Here is a 12815-nt window from a genome sequence, read left to right on the forward strand (position 1 = left end):
TCTTCAAGCCAAGTTACACACACACCCCGTAGGGAACCACCCAGTCCAAATCGCTCTCTTACATTCTGTTTATCCCCCGTTGGAAACTCTTCCATTCTCATCTCATCACCAAACTTCCCATGGAGTGGTAACCCCTCGTTGTCCTATCCTCCGCCATCTAGGGCCTTGTAGCAGGTACAGACCCCTCACCCCTTTGGGCATTGCTCTCTCCATAGCCCCTAATTTCCCATAATCCCCCTCCCCCCAGCTCTGCAGCAAGCAGGATCCTCTCCACTTCTCCAGGCCGTTAATTCATGCTAACACGCAGTAATTAACTGTCTCCACCTTAAACCAGGCGAGGGGCGGGTCGCGGAGACGGAGGCGGAGGCGGATCGGGATATATCAGTGCCGGCGAAGGCGGAGCGCCCGTCTCATAGTCAGAGGAGTCAGTCAGGTACGCTGGGTATGATCCGTCGTGGTGTGCTGGGCGCATGGGGACGGCGTGTTCTAGCGCTGCGCCCTAGGCGCACGGGCTGGGTACCTACCAGCGCGCACGGGGCTGTGGGGAGGGGGCGAGCAGGGGGGCACGAGGTGAGAAGGCAGCATGGCTGCGGCTGAATCCCGGCACAGGGCTAAGAAAGGGGGCTCAAGCAGGTGGGGGGGAATCTGTGCCTGTGGGGAGGGCTATGCTCAGGGGCCAGGTGGTGGCGAGTGCTCTGCCCGGGGTACATAGCTCTGCGTCTCTCCCTTAACCGCAGGCCCTAGCGATACCCAGTGGCATCTAGCCAGGCATCATGAGCCAGGACACAGAGGTGGATATGAAGGAGGTGGAGTTGAACGAAATGGAGCCAGAGAAACAGCCCATGACAGGCTCCCCCTCCTCCCCGGCCTCGGGCACCCTGGGCGAGAAGAACGGGATGGTGAAGGTGCCCAAGGAGGACGGCGAGGCAGATGCTGGCACCAAGTTCACGGGGCTCTCCAAGGAGGAGTTGCTGCAGGTAGCGGGCACTCCAGGGTGGGTGCGCACCCGCTGGGCACTGCTCATCCTCTTCTGGCTGGGTTGGCTGGGCATGCTGGCAGGGGCCATCGTCATCATCGTCCAGGCTCCCCGCTGCAAGGAGCTGCCTCCCCAAGAGTGGTGGCACAAGGGAGGCATTTACCGCATCCAGGCACTGGAGGCCTTCCAGGACTCGAATGGCGATGGAATTGGGGACTTAGCAGGTGAGTCCTGATTCTCAGCCCCCCAGCTCACTAGACCCCACTCCCCTTTAAGCTGGGGATAGAACCCAGGAGTCCTGGCCATCTCTTCCCCTGGCTTTCACCTCCCTCCCTCCCCCCCATAACCCAGTAGACCCCACTTCCTTCCCAGAGCTGGGGATTAAACCAGGAGGGGGTTGGGACGGGAGGACACTGGTGTGTGGGGAGAAGAGGGTGTTATGGGTGGGAAAGGAGAGAGGTTTGGGGTAGTGGTGGGGGTAGCGGCTGGGGGCTGGCAAGAAATTGAATATTAGGTTGAATATTAGGGTTTGGTTGCCTTGGCACAAACTGGAGCCCAGGTGTTGCTGGGGTGACCTCCTCCCCCAGTTCTCCCTATCTGGGGGGGCTTATGGGGGTGGGAACATTCCCCCCCCCCAGGACAGGATGTCCCATACAATCTGTCCCCCATGTGCTCCTAGCAGGTGACTGGCAGCCTGTGCTGGCTGCCTGCCCACTCCGCCTGATGAGAGGGGTTGGCGGAGTTGCTCCCAGCCGGTTCTAGCCGGTTGGCAGCAGCAACCAGTGGGCTTTGTTTCATCAGCTTTGACGTCAGCCCAGCCTGAGCTGACTCAGCTGTTGGGGGGGGGGGAGCTGAGTGAAGGGTGGGGGAGGGGAGCTGGGGTTAAGGTCCCGTGGGGGGGAGGGGGAGAGGGGAAGGGAGTTGGAGTTAAAAGTCTGGGGAGAGGGGAAGGGAGCCGGGGTTAAAGGTCCTGAGATGGGGTGGGGAGCCGTTGGGGTTAAAGGTCCCATAATGCACAGAGGGAAATGTGAACGGGGGGGATTGGCTCGGTTAAAGGTTTCATTCTGGGTAGGGGAGGAAAGGGGATTGGGGGAGTATCCTTCACCTGAGGGGGTGGGGTAATGTGGGCAAGAGGCAGGGGCTATGGGGACAGCCTTTGCCTGGGACGGGGAGGGGATTATGTGGGACTGGGGGAGCTGCCAACCTCTGATCCCTCCCACCTTGTCTGCTCTCCTCCCAGGGGTGGAGCAGCGCATTGATTACCTGAGCTCCCTGAAGGTGAAGGGGCTGGTAATTGGGCCCATACATATTAACACCCCTGACAACCTGACTAGCACGGACCTGCAGACAGTGGACCCCAGGCTCGGCACCAAGGAGACCGTTTCCAAGCTGCTGGAGGCTGCCAAGAAGAAGAGTAAGAAAATGTCCCCATATGGGGCCTTTTCCCCTGGGGGTGCTGGACCTGATCTGGCCCCAGGATGGGTGTTGGGGAATGGGATATGGGGTGTTTGGGGAGGCGAGCTCTCCCTGCCTCAGGATGTACACCTGACCTCCCTTTCTTCCTAGGTCTCAAGGTCATCCTGGACCTGACCCCCAATTACCGTGGCCAGATGTCCTGGTTCAACCTGGAGACCCCCCACAACAGTGATTTCCAGTCTAAAATGAAGGTGAGGGTGTGCTCTAATGGGGGGCATCCTGGGGAGCAGGCAATCTAACCTTAAGGCTATGTTCTGGGGGAGAGGGTGTCCTGCTCTCTCTCAGATCCTCCATGGGGATCTGTCTGGGCCTGGTTTGCCACTTCCCCTGAATCCTCACTATTTTGGGGGAAGCAGCTGGGACCACTGTCTGGGTGTCTCATGCAGGGGGGCTAGGGGTATGGAGACCTGTAGGGAGGAGGTGTTGGCTACACTGGTGTTGGGGGCTGGGGGCTGCCAGTTGGTGGGAAGATGCTGGGTTGTTGGCTGTGGGGCATGCCAGGTGCTGATGCTTCACACACACACTCTCTGGGCAGGCGGCGCTGAAGTTCTGGCTGGAGCTTGGCGTGGCAGGGATCCAGATGGAGGGAGTAGAGCAGCTCAATGTAAGTGACTGGCTTGTCTGTGTGTTGGGGGTGAGGGTTGTGGGGTGGGAGGTAATATGGGGGGGTGACTGTATCACAGGTCTTTTTCTCCTGCAGGACTCTCAGCTTCTGGGGGAGTGGAAGAACCTCACCAGCCAGTACAGTTTTGATGGCAATGCCAGGTGGGTACCAAGCCCCCACCAAATGGTTCTGACCCTTTTGTCATCGTGGTTGACTGGCTGCCCCCCTGGGATGCCCACCCTCTTGAATAGGCCCACCTTCCAGGCTCCCTACCTTGGACATCTCTCGGCTCTCCTGGTGCCAACCCCCCCCTTCAAGCACCCATAGCTCCCCCATGTTCCCCCATCCCCTAGAAATTCCTATCCATCTTCAGACTCTGCACCCTGCCTCCCACACCCGACTTCCCATTCCTAGTACTTCACTACTGACCCTGGCGCTCACTGTACCCTGACTTCCTTCTCCCCAGGGTGCTGATTGCCTGGACGGGCCAGAAGGATTCCCGGCAGATCTTCTCCCTGCTGAATGAGACCAGTGCTGACCTTCTGGTCAGCCCATATCTGCTGGGGCTAGAGCTGGAGCCCACTGGGCAGAAGGTGGAAAACGCGATCAGAGCGTACATCCAGGCTGCTGGAGAGAAGTGGCCCAGCTGGAGTGTGAGTGCTGCCCTCCCCCCCCGCACCTCACTCTGTTTCCCCAGCTCTTGGAATTGGAGGAGGGGCATGGACCCCACCCCTACCCCACAGGATCCCCATGCTAAGCCCCCACATCTGTATCATAGCTCCCAGTGCTCAGAGTGGGCTCCCTTTTAGAGAAAGGGCAGGAGCTGAGCCCCAACAGATGTGTGCCACAAAGTGTGTGGGTCCGTTTTGTGTTGGCTGCTCAAGAAGGATAGGCCAGGGATATGACTACTAGCCCCCATCCCCTCCCAGAGCTGGGGATAAGTCCACCTCCCGCCCCCTGTGCTGACATTGCAGCTTTGCTGTCTCTGCAGGTGGGGGGCCCACGGACGCACATGGCCTCTTTTGTGAAGGAGCGGTTGCTGCGGCTCTATCACATGCTACTTTTCACACTGCCAGGGACACCCTTTACCAACTACGGGGATGAAATCGGGCTGCAGGAGCCGCCCGGACAGGTAGGGGCAGTGTGGGGCTGGGGAATCCCTCTGGAGGAGGTGTGGGGGGGAGGCCTGGGAGGGTTAGTTAAGGTGATGGGGTGGGGTGGGGAGTGAAGTCCCCGAAGATGCTGGTGCAGATGCGGGAGGGGATGGGGAAGTTTGTTCAGCTCCTGGGTGGGGAAGGGGTGGAGTGCGTTGGTGCAAGAAGGGATGGGCAGCCAGCTGTGCAATTCCCTGTAACCATGTCCATCACTTCCCCAGTCCGGCGTATCCCGCATGCAGTGGAATAATTCGGCCAACTTTGGCTTCTCCTCAAAGTTTTTTCCTCAAGGTGGGGACAGCAGCGGCAGCAACATCACTGTGGAGGTGAGGGCAGGAGTGCAGGCAGAGCTTTGGGGAGGAACATGGGTGGTGTGAGAGGGTGCGCTTAGATGGGGGCAGAGCTGGGGGAGGGCACTGTCTGCCTCACGCTAACCCAGCGTTTTTCAAATGCTGCCACTTTGGCCACCAAGGGCTTTTCTTTCAGCCACAGCCTCCTGGGCAATGTTGTTGTTTTGGGGGGTGGGGAGCAGACAAAGCAGTGACTCCTTCTCTGGGGCCACCAGCAGGGTTTGGACCCTACCCCACTCTGAGGATGCAAATGCTGGAGGAGCAGGCAGCTCCCCACCTTCTGGGGATGGAGAGGGTCTGGCTTCAGCCCTGGGATGGCAGGCAACTGGCTCCAGCTGCACAGCGGTAGGCTCTGTCCTCTGGCCCCCAAGCTCCAGCCATGGAGGGGGCAGGGCTTCAGGCTCTGACCTTGGGTCTACCCCTCCCCCGTTACCCTTGACTCCCTGCTGCCTTCTCTGGTGTCCGGCTGCACAATGGCAGGCCCTGGCCCCAGCCCCGGGCTTGCCACCCACCCCCATTTCCCTGACCCCCGGCTGTGCAGCATTAGGCTCTGTCCCCCACCACCTCCCCCGGACCCTATCCAGGGCTTAAGTTGTTCTCGGGCTTGCTGGGAGCTGAGTAAGTCTTCTGTGAAAAGTGATATTAACAAACCTACAAGTAGCACTTTTCACAGCAGTAGACTTGCTAGCTCGGCAATCAAAAGAATGTGCTTTATTTGTGTTTCTGTTTTGTTTAGGTTTAGTAAAGAATAGACACAACTGAACATTATTTGTATTTTTGAGTCTGCAAAAACACTCTACATAGACATGTCCAAATCGCTGTCATTTGTTTGTGTGTAACTTTGAGAACTTGTGCACTAACCCCATGTCTCCCTCCCCAGGCACAGAGTGGGAACAGCTCCTCACTGCTCTCCCTGTTCCGGCACCTGAGCGAGCTGCGGGGCAAGGAGCGCTCACTGCTGCATGGGGAATTCATGATGCTGCCCAGGCTGGTGCAGGATGTCTGTGTCTACCTGCGCAGCTGGGACCAGAACAAACGCTTCCTGGTGGTCCTCAACTTTGCTGGCACCCGCAGCACTGTCACCATCTCCCACTCTCTCCTGCCTCCCGAGGCCACTGTGGAGCTCAGCACTGACCCCCAGCGCCAGGAGGGGCAGCTGGCCCTGAAGGACCTGACATTGGAGTCCTCTGAGGGGTTGCTGCTGCATTTTCCCTATGTAGCCTAAGGGAGAGGGCCTCCCCTGCAGGCCAGGGCCTCCCATGTTCCAGGGAGGGGTATTGCTCATGTGAGTCTTACTAACACCCCCAGGGGCAGCACTGAGGCCTTGGGGCAGGAGGGGGGAGCTGGAGCCATAAGGTAAAGAAGGCCCCTAGGTTCTGCTCTCCTGAGTCCTGGATGTCTGTCCTGATACACCCCACAGGGCCAGCTGGGGGAGGGGGGCCGGTGCTCAGTGTGCCCCAATTCCTGCTAGCCTCACTTTGGCACCATCCTCAGGGATGCTATGGGAAATCTGAGCTGGGGTGAGGACTGGGCTCTATAGTTGCTCCCCCACCATGGGGAAACATGCCAGTTTTAGGGACCAAAGGGTTCAGGCCCCACGGGCTGCAGCTTCACCCTCCCACAAAGTCATTCCAGCTCCTGAGGGGCTGGCCCTCCCCTGCTGTCATCCCACCCACTTGGGGTCACCCTCTCCTTTGAGTGCCCTGTATGATGGGATAGGTGGGGATGACTGATCAGGACCAAGGGTCTGTCTCTATCTCTCCCCCTCCCCAGGTTGTAGTGGCCAGTGCTGTGTGTGAAATGGGACAGATGTTTGGGTGGGGGATGGATGGCTTTGTGCTGGGCTCCTCCTGAGTGCTGCTGGGATCAGCATGGAAATAATAAAAGGCTCTGCTTAATGATTTGGGCTTGTCTCTTCCTTTAGCGTGGTCCTGGCACTTGCCCCCTATGCTTCAAGTGCCCCACTGCCTCCTTGTTTTCCCTGTGGCTGCATCATGCCTTAAGGCGGGGGAGAGATGAGGACCCCCTGCCCTTCATCCTCACTGGCCATCTCTTCTACTGCCCCAGGTTCCTGCCTGCACTGGGAGGATCCCTTTTCTCCCCCCTGCAGTGATCACTGAGTAGCTGGGGAGCAGATCTCTGGACTCTGAAATTCATGGGTCTAGGTGCTGCCCTGGAGCAATCTGCCTAGCGTGGGGCTGCTGCCTGGTGCTGTTTGTTAGTGGGGATGGGTTCCCCCCAACCTTGGCTGTGCCCTAAGTGTGGGGACCTATCCCAGATTGCTCCCTTTGCAGGGGGGGAGGAGCAGCTGAGCTGGCACCCCTGTGCCAGGCCCCCCTGGGTGTGAAAAGGGGGGTGATTCCATCTCCAGGGGTTGTGCCAGGCCCCCTGGGGTCCTGCCTGGGCAGCTATTTTTTTGGGAAGGAGTGGGGAGTGTATGCTGTGCCCACCTCTTAAGGGCTGTCCTCAGTGCCAGGCGCTTTGCAGAAGAGGCAGTGGCACTGGGCAATGCTGGAGGCTAGTGTCTCAGGGTGGTGAGGCCCCCACAGCTCCCTATGGGCACTTTACGCCTTCTCCTTTAATATGTCACCTCGCCTTTAAATCCACCTGTTCTTCAGTGCCCGTCCTCTTTAACCCACCCTGGCCGTTTTCTGTCGGCCGAACGCCGGCCCCGCCGCCGCCTTCCCCTTTAAGCGGCCTCCCTGACGCATTGCAGGTGGGAGCCGGCCAATGGGCTCGGGGCAGGTGGGTCACGTGGCCGTGCCGGGCGGGCGGTATTTAAAGGGGTCGGCGCAAAACGCAACGGAAGGCCACTGCTGGGTCCGGGACTGGTTGCGGGCGGAGGGATCTGGGTGGCGCGGCGCGGCCCGGGCGGAGGGAGCCGGAGACCACGGGGAACTGAGCGGTGGTAGCACCAGCCCCCCGCCGCCGCCGCCGCCGCCATGGCAAGAAGGGGGGCTCGTGGGGGGGGGCGCTGCTGGGGCTCCCTGGCCGCGGGTGGCGGAGCGAGGGGGCGCTGGGAACTGGGGGCGGCAGGGGGCGTGTGCGGAGAGAGCAGTGGGGGGTGGGGAGCCTGGCCCTGAGTGTTGGGGGGGCGGGGGGCACTGCTGGGGGGAAGGGTCCAGGCCCCGGACTGGCGCTAGTAGGGTCCCTCCCCATTGCCAGCCGGGAGTGGGTAGTTGGGGGGCAGTTGGAGACAGCAGCCATGCTGCGTCTTGCGGGAGGTGGGCGGGGTGGGGACTCCGGGGTGGCTGGGGGGAAGGGCAGAGTCTCTTCCCCTAAGAGATTGGGTGGGAGGGGGATGAGGCTGTGCCGGGGGGCAGATGGCCCAGGGGGAATGGGGTATAGGGCATGGCTGGGGGGAGGGTGTCAGACAGTCAGGATAATAACTCTCTGTCTCCTCTTGCAGGCAGACCAGCTGACAGAGGAACAGATCGCAGGTGATACACCCCTTCATCCTGCTGCCCCCAAATTCTCCTTGATATGCGGGACCTGGTCCTTCACAGTATGGTCAGGCCCAGGCGCCTCTTTGCCCAGGGTGCTGCGGGGAGGGAGGGCACTGCAGGAAGAAGGGACCCTGTGGCAGGCCCCCCTGGGTACTGATTCCTCTCCTCTCTCCCGGCAGAATTCAAGGAAGCCTTCTCTCTTTTCGACAAGGATGGGGATGGCACCATTACCACCAAGGAGCTGGGTACTGTCATGAGGTCCCTAGGGCAGAATCCCACTGAGGCAGAGTTGCAGGACATGATCAATGAGGTGGATGCTGATGGTGAGAGGGAACTGTGAGACGGGTGGGGAGTGGGAACACAGCCACTGCACTGGCGGCAGTGGGGTGCGGGGGGGAGTGATCACAGCTGGGAGGCAGGACTCCTGTGTTTTGTTCTTGGCTATGAGCTTGGAGAATTCTTTTTCCTTCTCTGTGCGTCAGTTTCCCTTACCATTCTTTGTCTGTTTAGATTATGAGCTCTGGGCTAGGGACTGAGAGAAGGGTTTCTAGGCTGATCAGGGGAATGGAGAGAAGACCGGAAGAGCTGGGTTTGTATAGCTTGGCCAGATGAAGCTTGGAGGGTGGGGGGGTGGTTCTGATTGTTCTCTGTAAATATATCAGAGAGGAAACTCCAAGGAGGGCGAAGAGCTATTGAAGCTAACAGTGAGTTTCTGGAACAGCCTCCCAGTAGGAGCAAACATTGATATGTTTCTGATTGAGATTTTGATGGGCCTGCCTGTGATAGCAGGGCCTGGGCTTGATGACCCAGGAGGCCCCTTCTAGCCCTATGTCTCTGTGTGATACACCTAATCCCAACCCCTGGCACTATCCCTCCTGTGTGGGTGCTGCTGTTAACTACCCTGCTCACACAGCTGAAGGTCACTCATGACTGAGCTGAGAATCGCCTCATCCTAGGGCCTGTCACTTCTGCATCCCAAAGTGATGCAGGCCCCATGGAGAGCTGCCTGTCCCTGTTCCAGTGTGGTGGTTGTACCTGAGTTAAACCCAGGGGGTTAACCCAAGGTTTGTAGGCCAGTCCCCTGCCCAAACTACAGAGCTCTAGAATTTGTTTCTAGGCTCCCCACATCTCTGCAGAGGGGGTGAAGAGGAATCCCCTCAAGACAAGCCCATCATTGGAGGGAAGGGGGTGTTTCAGTGAATTCCCCAGAGCTCCCTGCCAGTATTTGGATTTGTGGGAGGGAGGGTACTGGATGCTGGGGGTGGGGGCTGTGCAGGTCACCCAACCCAGTGTCAGTTAGGCCCAGCACTAATGGCCTCTTCCCCTGCCCAAGGGAATGGCACCATTGACTTCCCTGAGTTCCTAACCATGATGGCAAGGAAGATGAAGGATACAGACAGCGAGGAGGAGATCCGTGAGGCCTTCCGGGTGTTTGACAAGGTGAGGCAGTGGGGCTTCATCCCCCTTATCCCTAGAGGCTGTGCGTGCCCCCCCTTTCTCCCCAGGAGCTCCAAAATAGCAGCTGGGTGAAACTCCTCCCTGCAGGGACAGCTGAGTCCAGTACTCCTTCCTGTGTGCATGTGCTTCACAACTGGATACCTCCCCCTTCCACATGGGGTTGGGGGCTGGAGAGTCATCAGTTACCTGAGATAGGTGGTTGGGGTGTGGGGGGTGGGGACTGCCTGTGCGGTCTACCTGTGCGGTCTACGTGCTTTCCCCTCCCCAGGGCCTGTGCTGAGGCTAACAGGGTGGGGTCCCTGTGGTGCTTGTGCTAACTGGGGGCAGCCCTATGGCCCCCTTGCCTGACATGGTGCCTGCCCCCGCCCCCCAGGATGGGAATGGGTATATCAGTGCGGCCGAGCTGCGCCACGTCATGACCAATCTGGGTGAGAAGCTGACAGATGAGGAGGTGGATGAGATGATCCGGGAAGCTGACATCGATGGTGATGGACAGGTCAACTATGAAGGTGAGGGAGGCAGGGCAGCTTGCACTGACTGTCCAAAGGGCACGGCTGCTGCTCAGGATAGTACCACTCTGGAGAGGGCACTTGCTCCCTTAAGGACTCTCCAGTGCAGTGGGTCTGGGAGTCAGGATCCCTGGGTTCTCTTCCCGGGTCTGCTGCTTTCTTACTCTTGCATTGGGACAGGCATAGCCTGGTGAAGGGGCTTGGAAATGTCACAAATGCTGTTAACTCCAGGGAATGGGAGACCCAGCAGGGCACCTCCAACTGCAGCCTGGGTGGGGGTATGGTTTCTCCCTGAGAGAAGGCAGAAGTGGGGTGAATCAGGCTTGTCACCTGCTCTCTGACCCTGTGCCTTTGCTTTGCAGAGTTTGTACAGATGATGACAGCTAAGTAGGCTCTGGTAGGACATCCCCCTCACCTGTACAGACTGGATGGACTCTTCCTACTGCTGCCACATGTCACCCCTGCCCTGTCCCTGGTGCCATCCTGTCAGCAGCAGCTGCTCTCCTTCGAGGACAGTGCATGCTTTCACCTCCTCTGCAATGTGTGCTTGTATGCTGGGCACCACAGGGACAGGAGCCCAGCAGGGCCTATGGCCTGCTTCCCCCTAAGTGGCTTGGTGGAGCAGGCCCCTGGCTGCTGGCTAGCTCTGCAAACTGTTTTGCATCTGACAATTCTTCCCCTTCCCTCCCATATTCAGCATCTCACCTGAATGCTCATGGACTGTGGCAGGGCAGCTGACTTGTCTCTTTGACTAGCCACTGTTGCCTTCCTGGACATGTCTGCGTATGTTGGATATTGTGACTGACTGTTAATTTCTTAACTGCTTAATATTCACCCCCCTTAATCTCCAATTCCTTTTCTTCTCCCCCTTCTCCCCCCCATCCATATTGGCTTCTGGGGATGCTTCGGTTCCATTCCAGATGGTGTAAGGTTTTATTTTCAATAAAGTCTCTCTGTGTGGTTCCTATTCCATGTGCTGCCTCAGCATGTTCAGTGCACAACTCAGTTGGAGGAGCCCCAGGACCCTGTGGGGCTTGGTGCTATATAAAGCACAGGGGTGGTGTGCGCTAGTGTCACCCTAGGGCAAAGCAGGTACAGCAGCAGTAAAAAGTTAATATGACCTCGTAAATTGCTGGGTCAGGACTTGAACAGGGGTCTCCTAGAGTCTAAGGGAGCATCCTACCCATTTGGCTATGCAAAGAAGGTTGTGCTCTTTTTTTCCCCACCACGATGTACTCCTTTTAGGAGTCTTGTCTTGTTCCCCTGCATCCTAGTTTAAAACAGGTTCCTATCTAGATGGTGCAGTGATAGGGGCTCGATGCAATTCTTTTTAGGAATCTAGCCGAGTGATTCTCTAAGGTGTAGCTTGAACTCCTGCTAACACTGCGTAGTGTATAGTGAAGCTGGTCTACTGTTGAGACCCACTGGTACTACTGAAAAGAACTTCTCAGACTTAGGCTATTTATATATTAGACTGTACACCTTTTAGACCAGTACCTCTAATTCCATTCTCAACATTGCACTGTCTAGATAGAAGCTTCAATATACACTATTCCCCAGGCCAGCTTGGTGGCACATTCGTTACTGCAGGCAGTGTTAGGCTACACAGTTGAAGTCCTGCTATGTCACAATAGGCTACTATCCAGAATCAATCACTGTCCTAAAGGACAGCTGCAGCTAGCCCTGCTAACACTGCCTGCAGTAACTACACTAGGGAACAGTTGATTCTGCCATGCCAGATGAGAGGCAGTAGCCAGTAAGCTGGCCTGTGGATAGTGGGCTGGCACGCTCCTCCTTTCCTCCGGCATAGGTCTTCTTCAAAGGCTTGAGGAGAGTAACACACCTATGCCTGGGTGCAAGGAGCAGCGCTGGCCCGGCAGATCACGCCCAACCCCAGAGCCCCGCACCAACCTTCCACCCTTCCGGCGGAGCCGCCAGCTGCATTTATAGTGACCTCTCTCACCCCATTGGCCACTGTCGGAACCAATGAGAAGCGATCCCGCCCCACAGAAGTACTAATAGGCGGTGACGCGCGCAGAAACGCTGCGGCTGGCGGGCACGTGGCTACGTTCGCAGCCGGGCTGGGTGGCTTCCTGCCGCCCAGCAGCGGGTGCGGGAGGTGCCGCGGGCCGCTCCGGCGCCTGCAGGGGGCTTGAGGTGGGCGCTGTTCCCCGTCATGCCCAGCGGCAGCCCAAGGCGTAGAGCTCCCGGACCCGCACAGACTCGGTGGCATCAGAGGAGTTTTATTCTCAAATACAAAATACAGGTGGTTCGCTCAGACGGATGAGAGACGGCCCCCTGGGCGGGGCTACAGGACCTGCCCCCCCATCTCACGTCATGCTCTCGGGCCCCGCCCCTCCCGTCTCAGTGCAGCTGCACGGGGCGGGGGTCGGACGGTTGCTCGCATCCCGAAATCCCTCAGCCCCTGACTCTTAGCTGCTCCCAACCAAGGGACAGACACCGAGGGGGGGGTGCTCAGAGAGCCCCAGGTCCTACCCAACCCCCACGGGGGTGGGGGTGTCGGAAAGACGGGGGGGGGGCAGCTGCGGGAACAGACACTAGCCAGCCCTTCCCGCACACCTAAAAGGGGGGTGGAGGGAGAGAGGAACACAAAGGATGGCAGCACCCAGGAAGTGGGATGAACCCAAGCCCCCTCTTCCCCATTCTTGCCTCTGACTCCCCACCCCCCATGGACTTCCTTTCCCCCACCCCCCACAATCTTTGGAGGAGCCAATTGCACAAACACCCCTTAAAGTGACTGATTCAGGCCCCCACCCCACCCCCAAGTCTAAACGAGCCCCTCTCCCTAAGCTTTTTATGGCCATGCTTCCCCTTCACCCAG

General features: G+C 58.5%; 2 protein-coding genes across 2 annotated transcripts; both read left to right on the plus strand.

Moving 5' to 3' along the window:
* Positions 1-320: 320 nt before the first annotated feature.
* Positions 321-6449, plus strand: SLC3A2 (solute carrier family 3 member 2). Its single transcript, XM_074957858.1, has 10 exons — positions 321-433; positions 738-1200; positions 2217-2390; positions 2543-2643; positions 2988-3056; positions 3153-3217; positions 3523-3709; positions 4048-4188; positions 4432-4536; positions 5441-6449. Exons 2-10 carry the CDS (start codon positions 774-776, stop codon positions 5783-5785), a joined length of 1614 nt encoding a protein of 537 aa, XP_074813959.1. The 5' UTR covers positions 321-433; positions 738-773; the 3' UTR covers positions 5786-6449.
* Positions 6450-7351: 902 nt separating this feature from the next.
* On the plus strand, positions 7352-10943 carry LOC141990547 (calmodulin-1). The gene is made up of 6 exons (XM_074957859.1): positions 7352-7505; positions 7970-8000; positions 8186-8329; positions 9340-9446; positions 9838-9973; positions 10336-10943. Exons 1-6 carry the CDS (start codon positions 7503-7505, stop codon positions 10362-10364), a joined length of 450 nt encoding a protein of 149 aa, XP_074813960.1. The 5' UTR covers positions 7352-7502; the 3' UTR covers positions 10365-10943.
* Positions 10944-12815: the final 1872 nt, after the last annotated feature.

Source organism: Natator depressus, chromosome 7 (assembly GCF_965152275.1).
Source record: "Natator depressus isolate rNatDep1 chromosome 7, rNatDep2.hap1, whole genome shotgun sequence".
In the NCBI taxonomy this organism is placed as follows: Eukaryota; Metazoa; Chordata; order Testudines; family Cheloniidae; genus Natator; species Natator depressus.

What these genes read in the sequence shown, in the direction of transcription:
- SLC3A2 (XM_074957858.1), top strand. Translation starts at nt 774, where the DNA reads ATGAGCCAGGACACAGAGGTGGATATGAAGGAGGTGGAGTTGAACGAA. An exon ending in TGGAATTGGGGACTTAGCAG is followed by an intron (nt 1,201 to 2,216) that starts GTGAGTCCTGAT and finishes CTCTCCTCCCAG; the next exon opens with GGGTGGAGCAGCGCATTGAT. An exon ending in AGTTTTGATGGCAATGCCAG is followed by an intron (nt 3,218 to 3,522) that starts GTGGGTACCAAG and finishes CCTTCTCCCCAG; the next exon opens with GGTGCTGATTGCCTGGACGG.
- LOC141990547 (XM_074957859.1), top strand. An exon ending in GACAGAGGAACAGATCGCAG is followed by an intron (nt 8,001 to 8,185) that starts GTGATACACCCC and finishes CTCTCCCGGCAG; the next exon opens with AATTCAAGGAAGCCTTCTCT. An exon ending in TGGACAGGTCAACTATGAAG is followed by an intron (nt 9,974 to 10,335) that starts GTGAGGGAGGCA and finishes TTTGCTTTGCAG; the next exon opens with AGTTTGTACAGATGATGACA.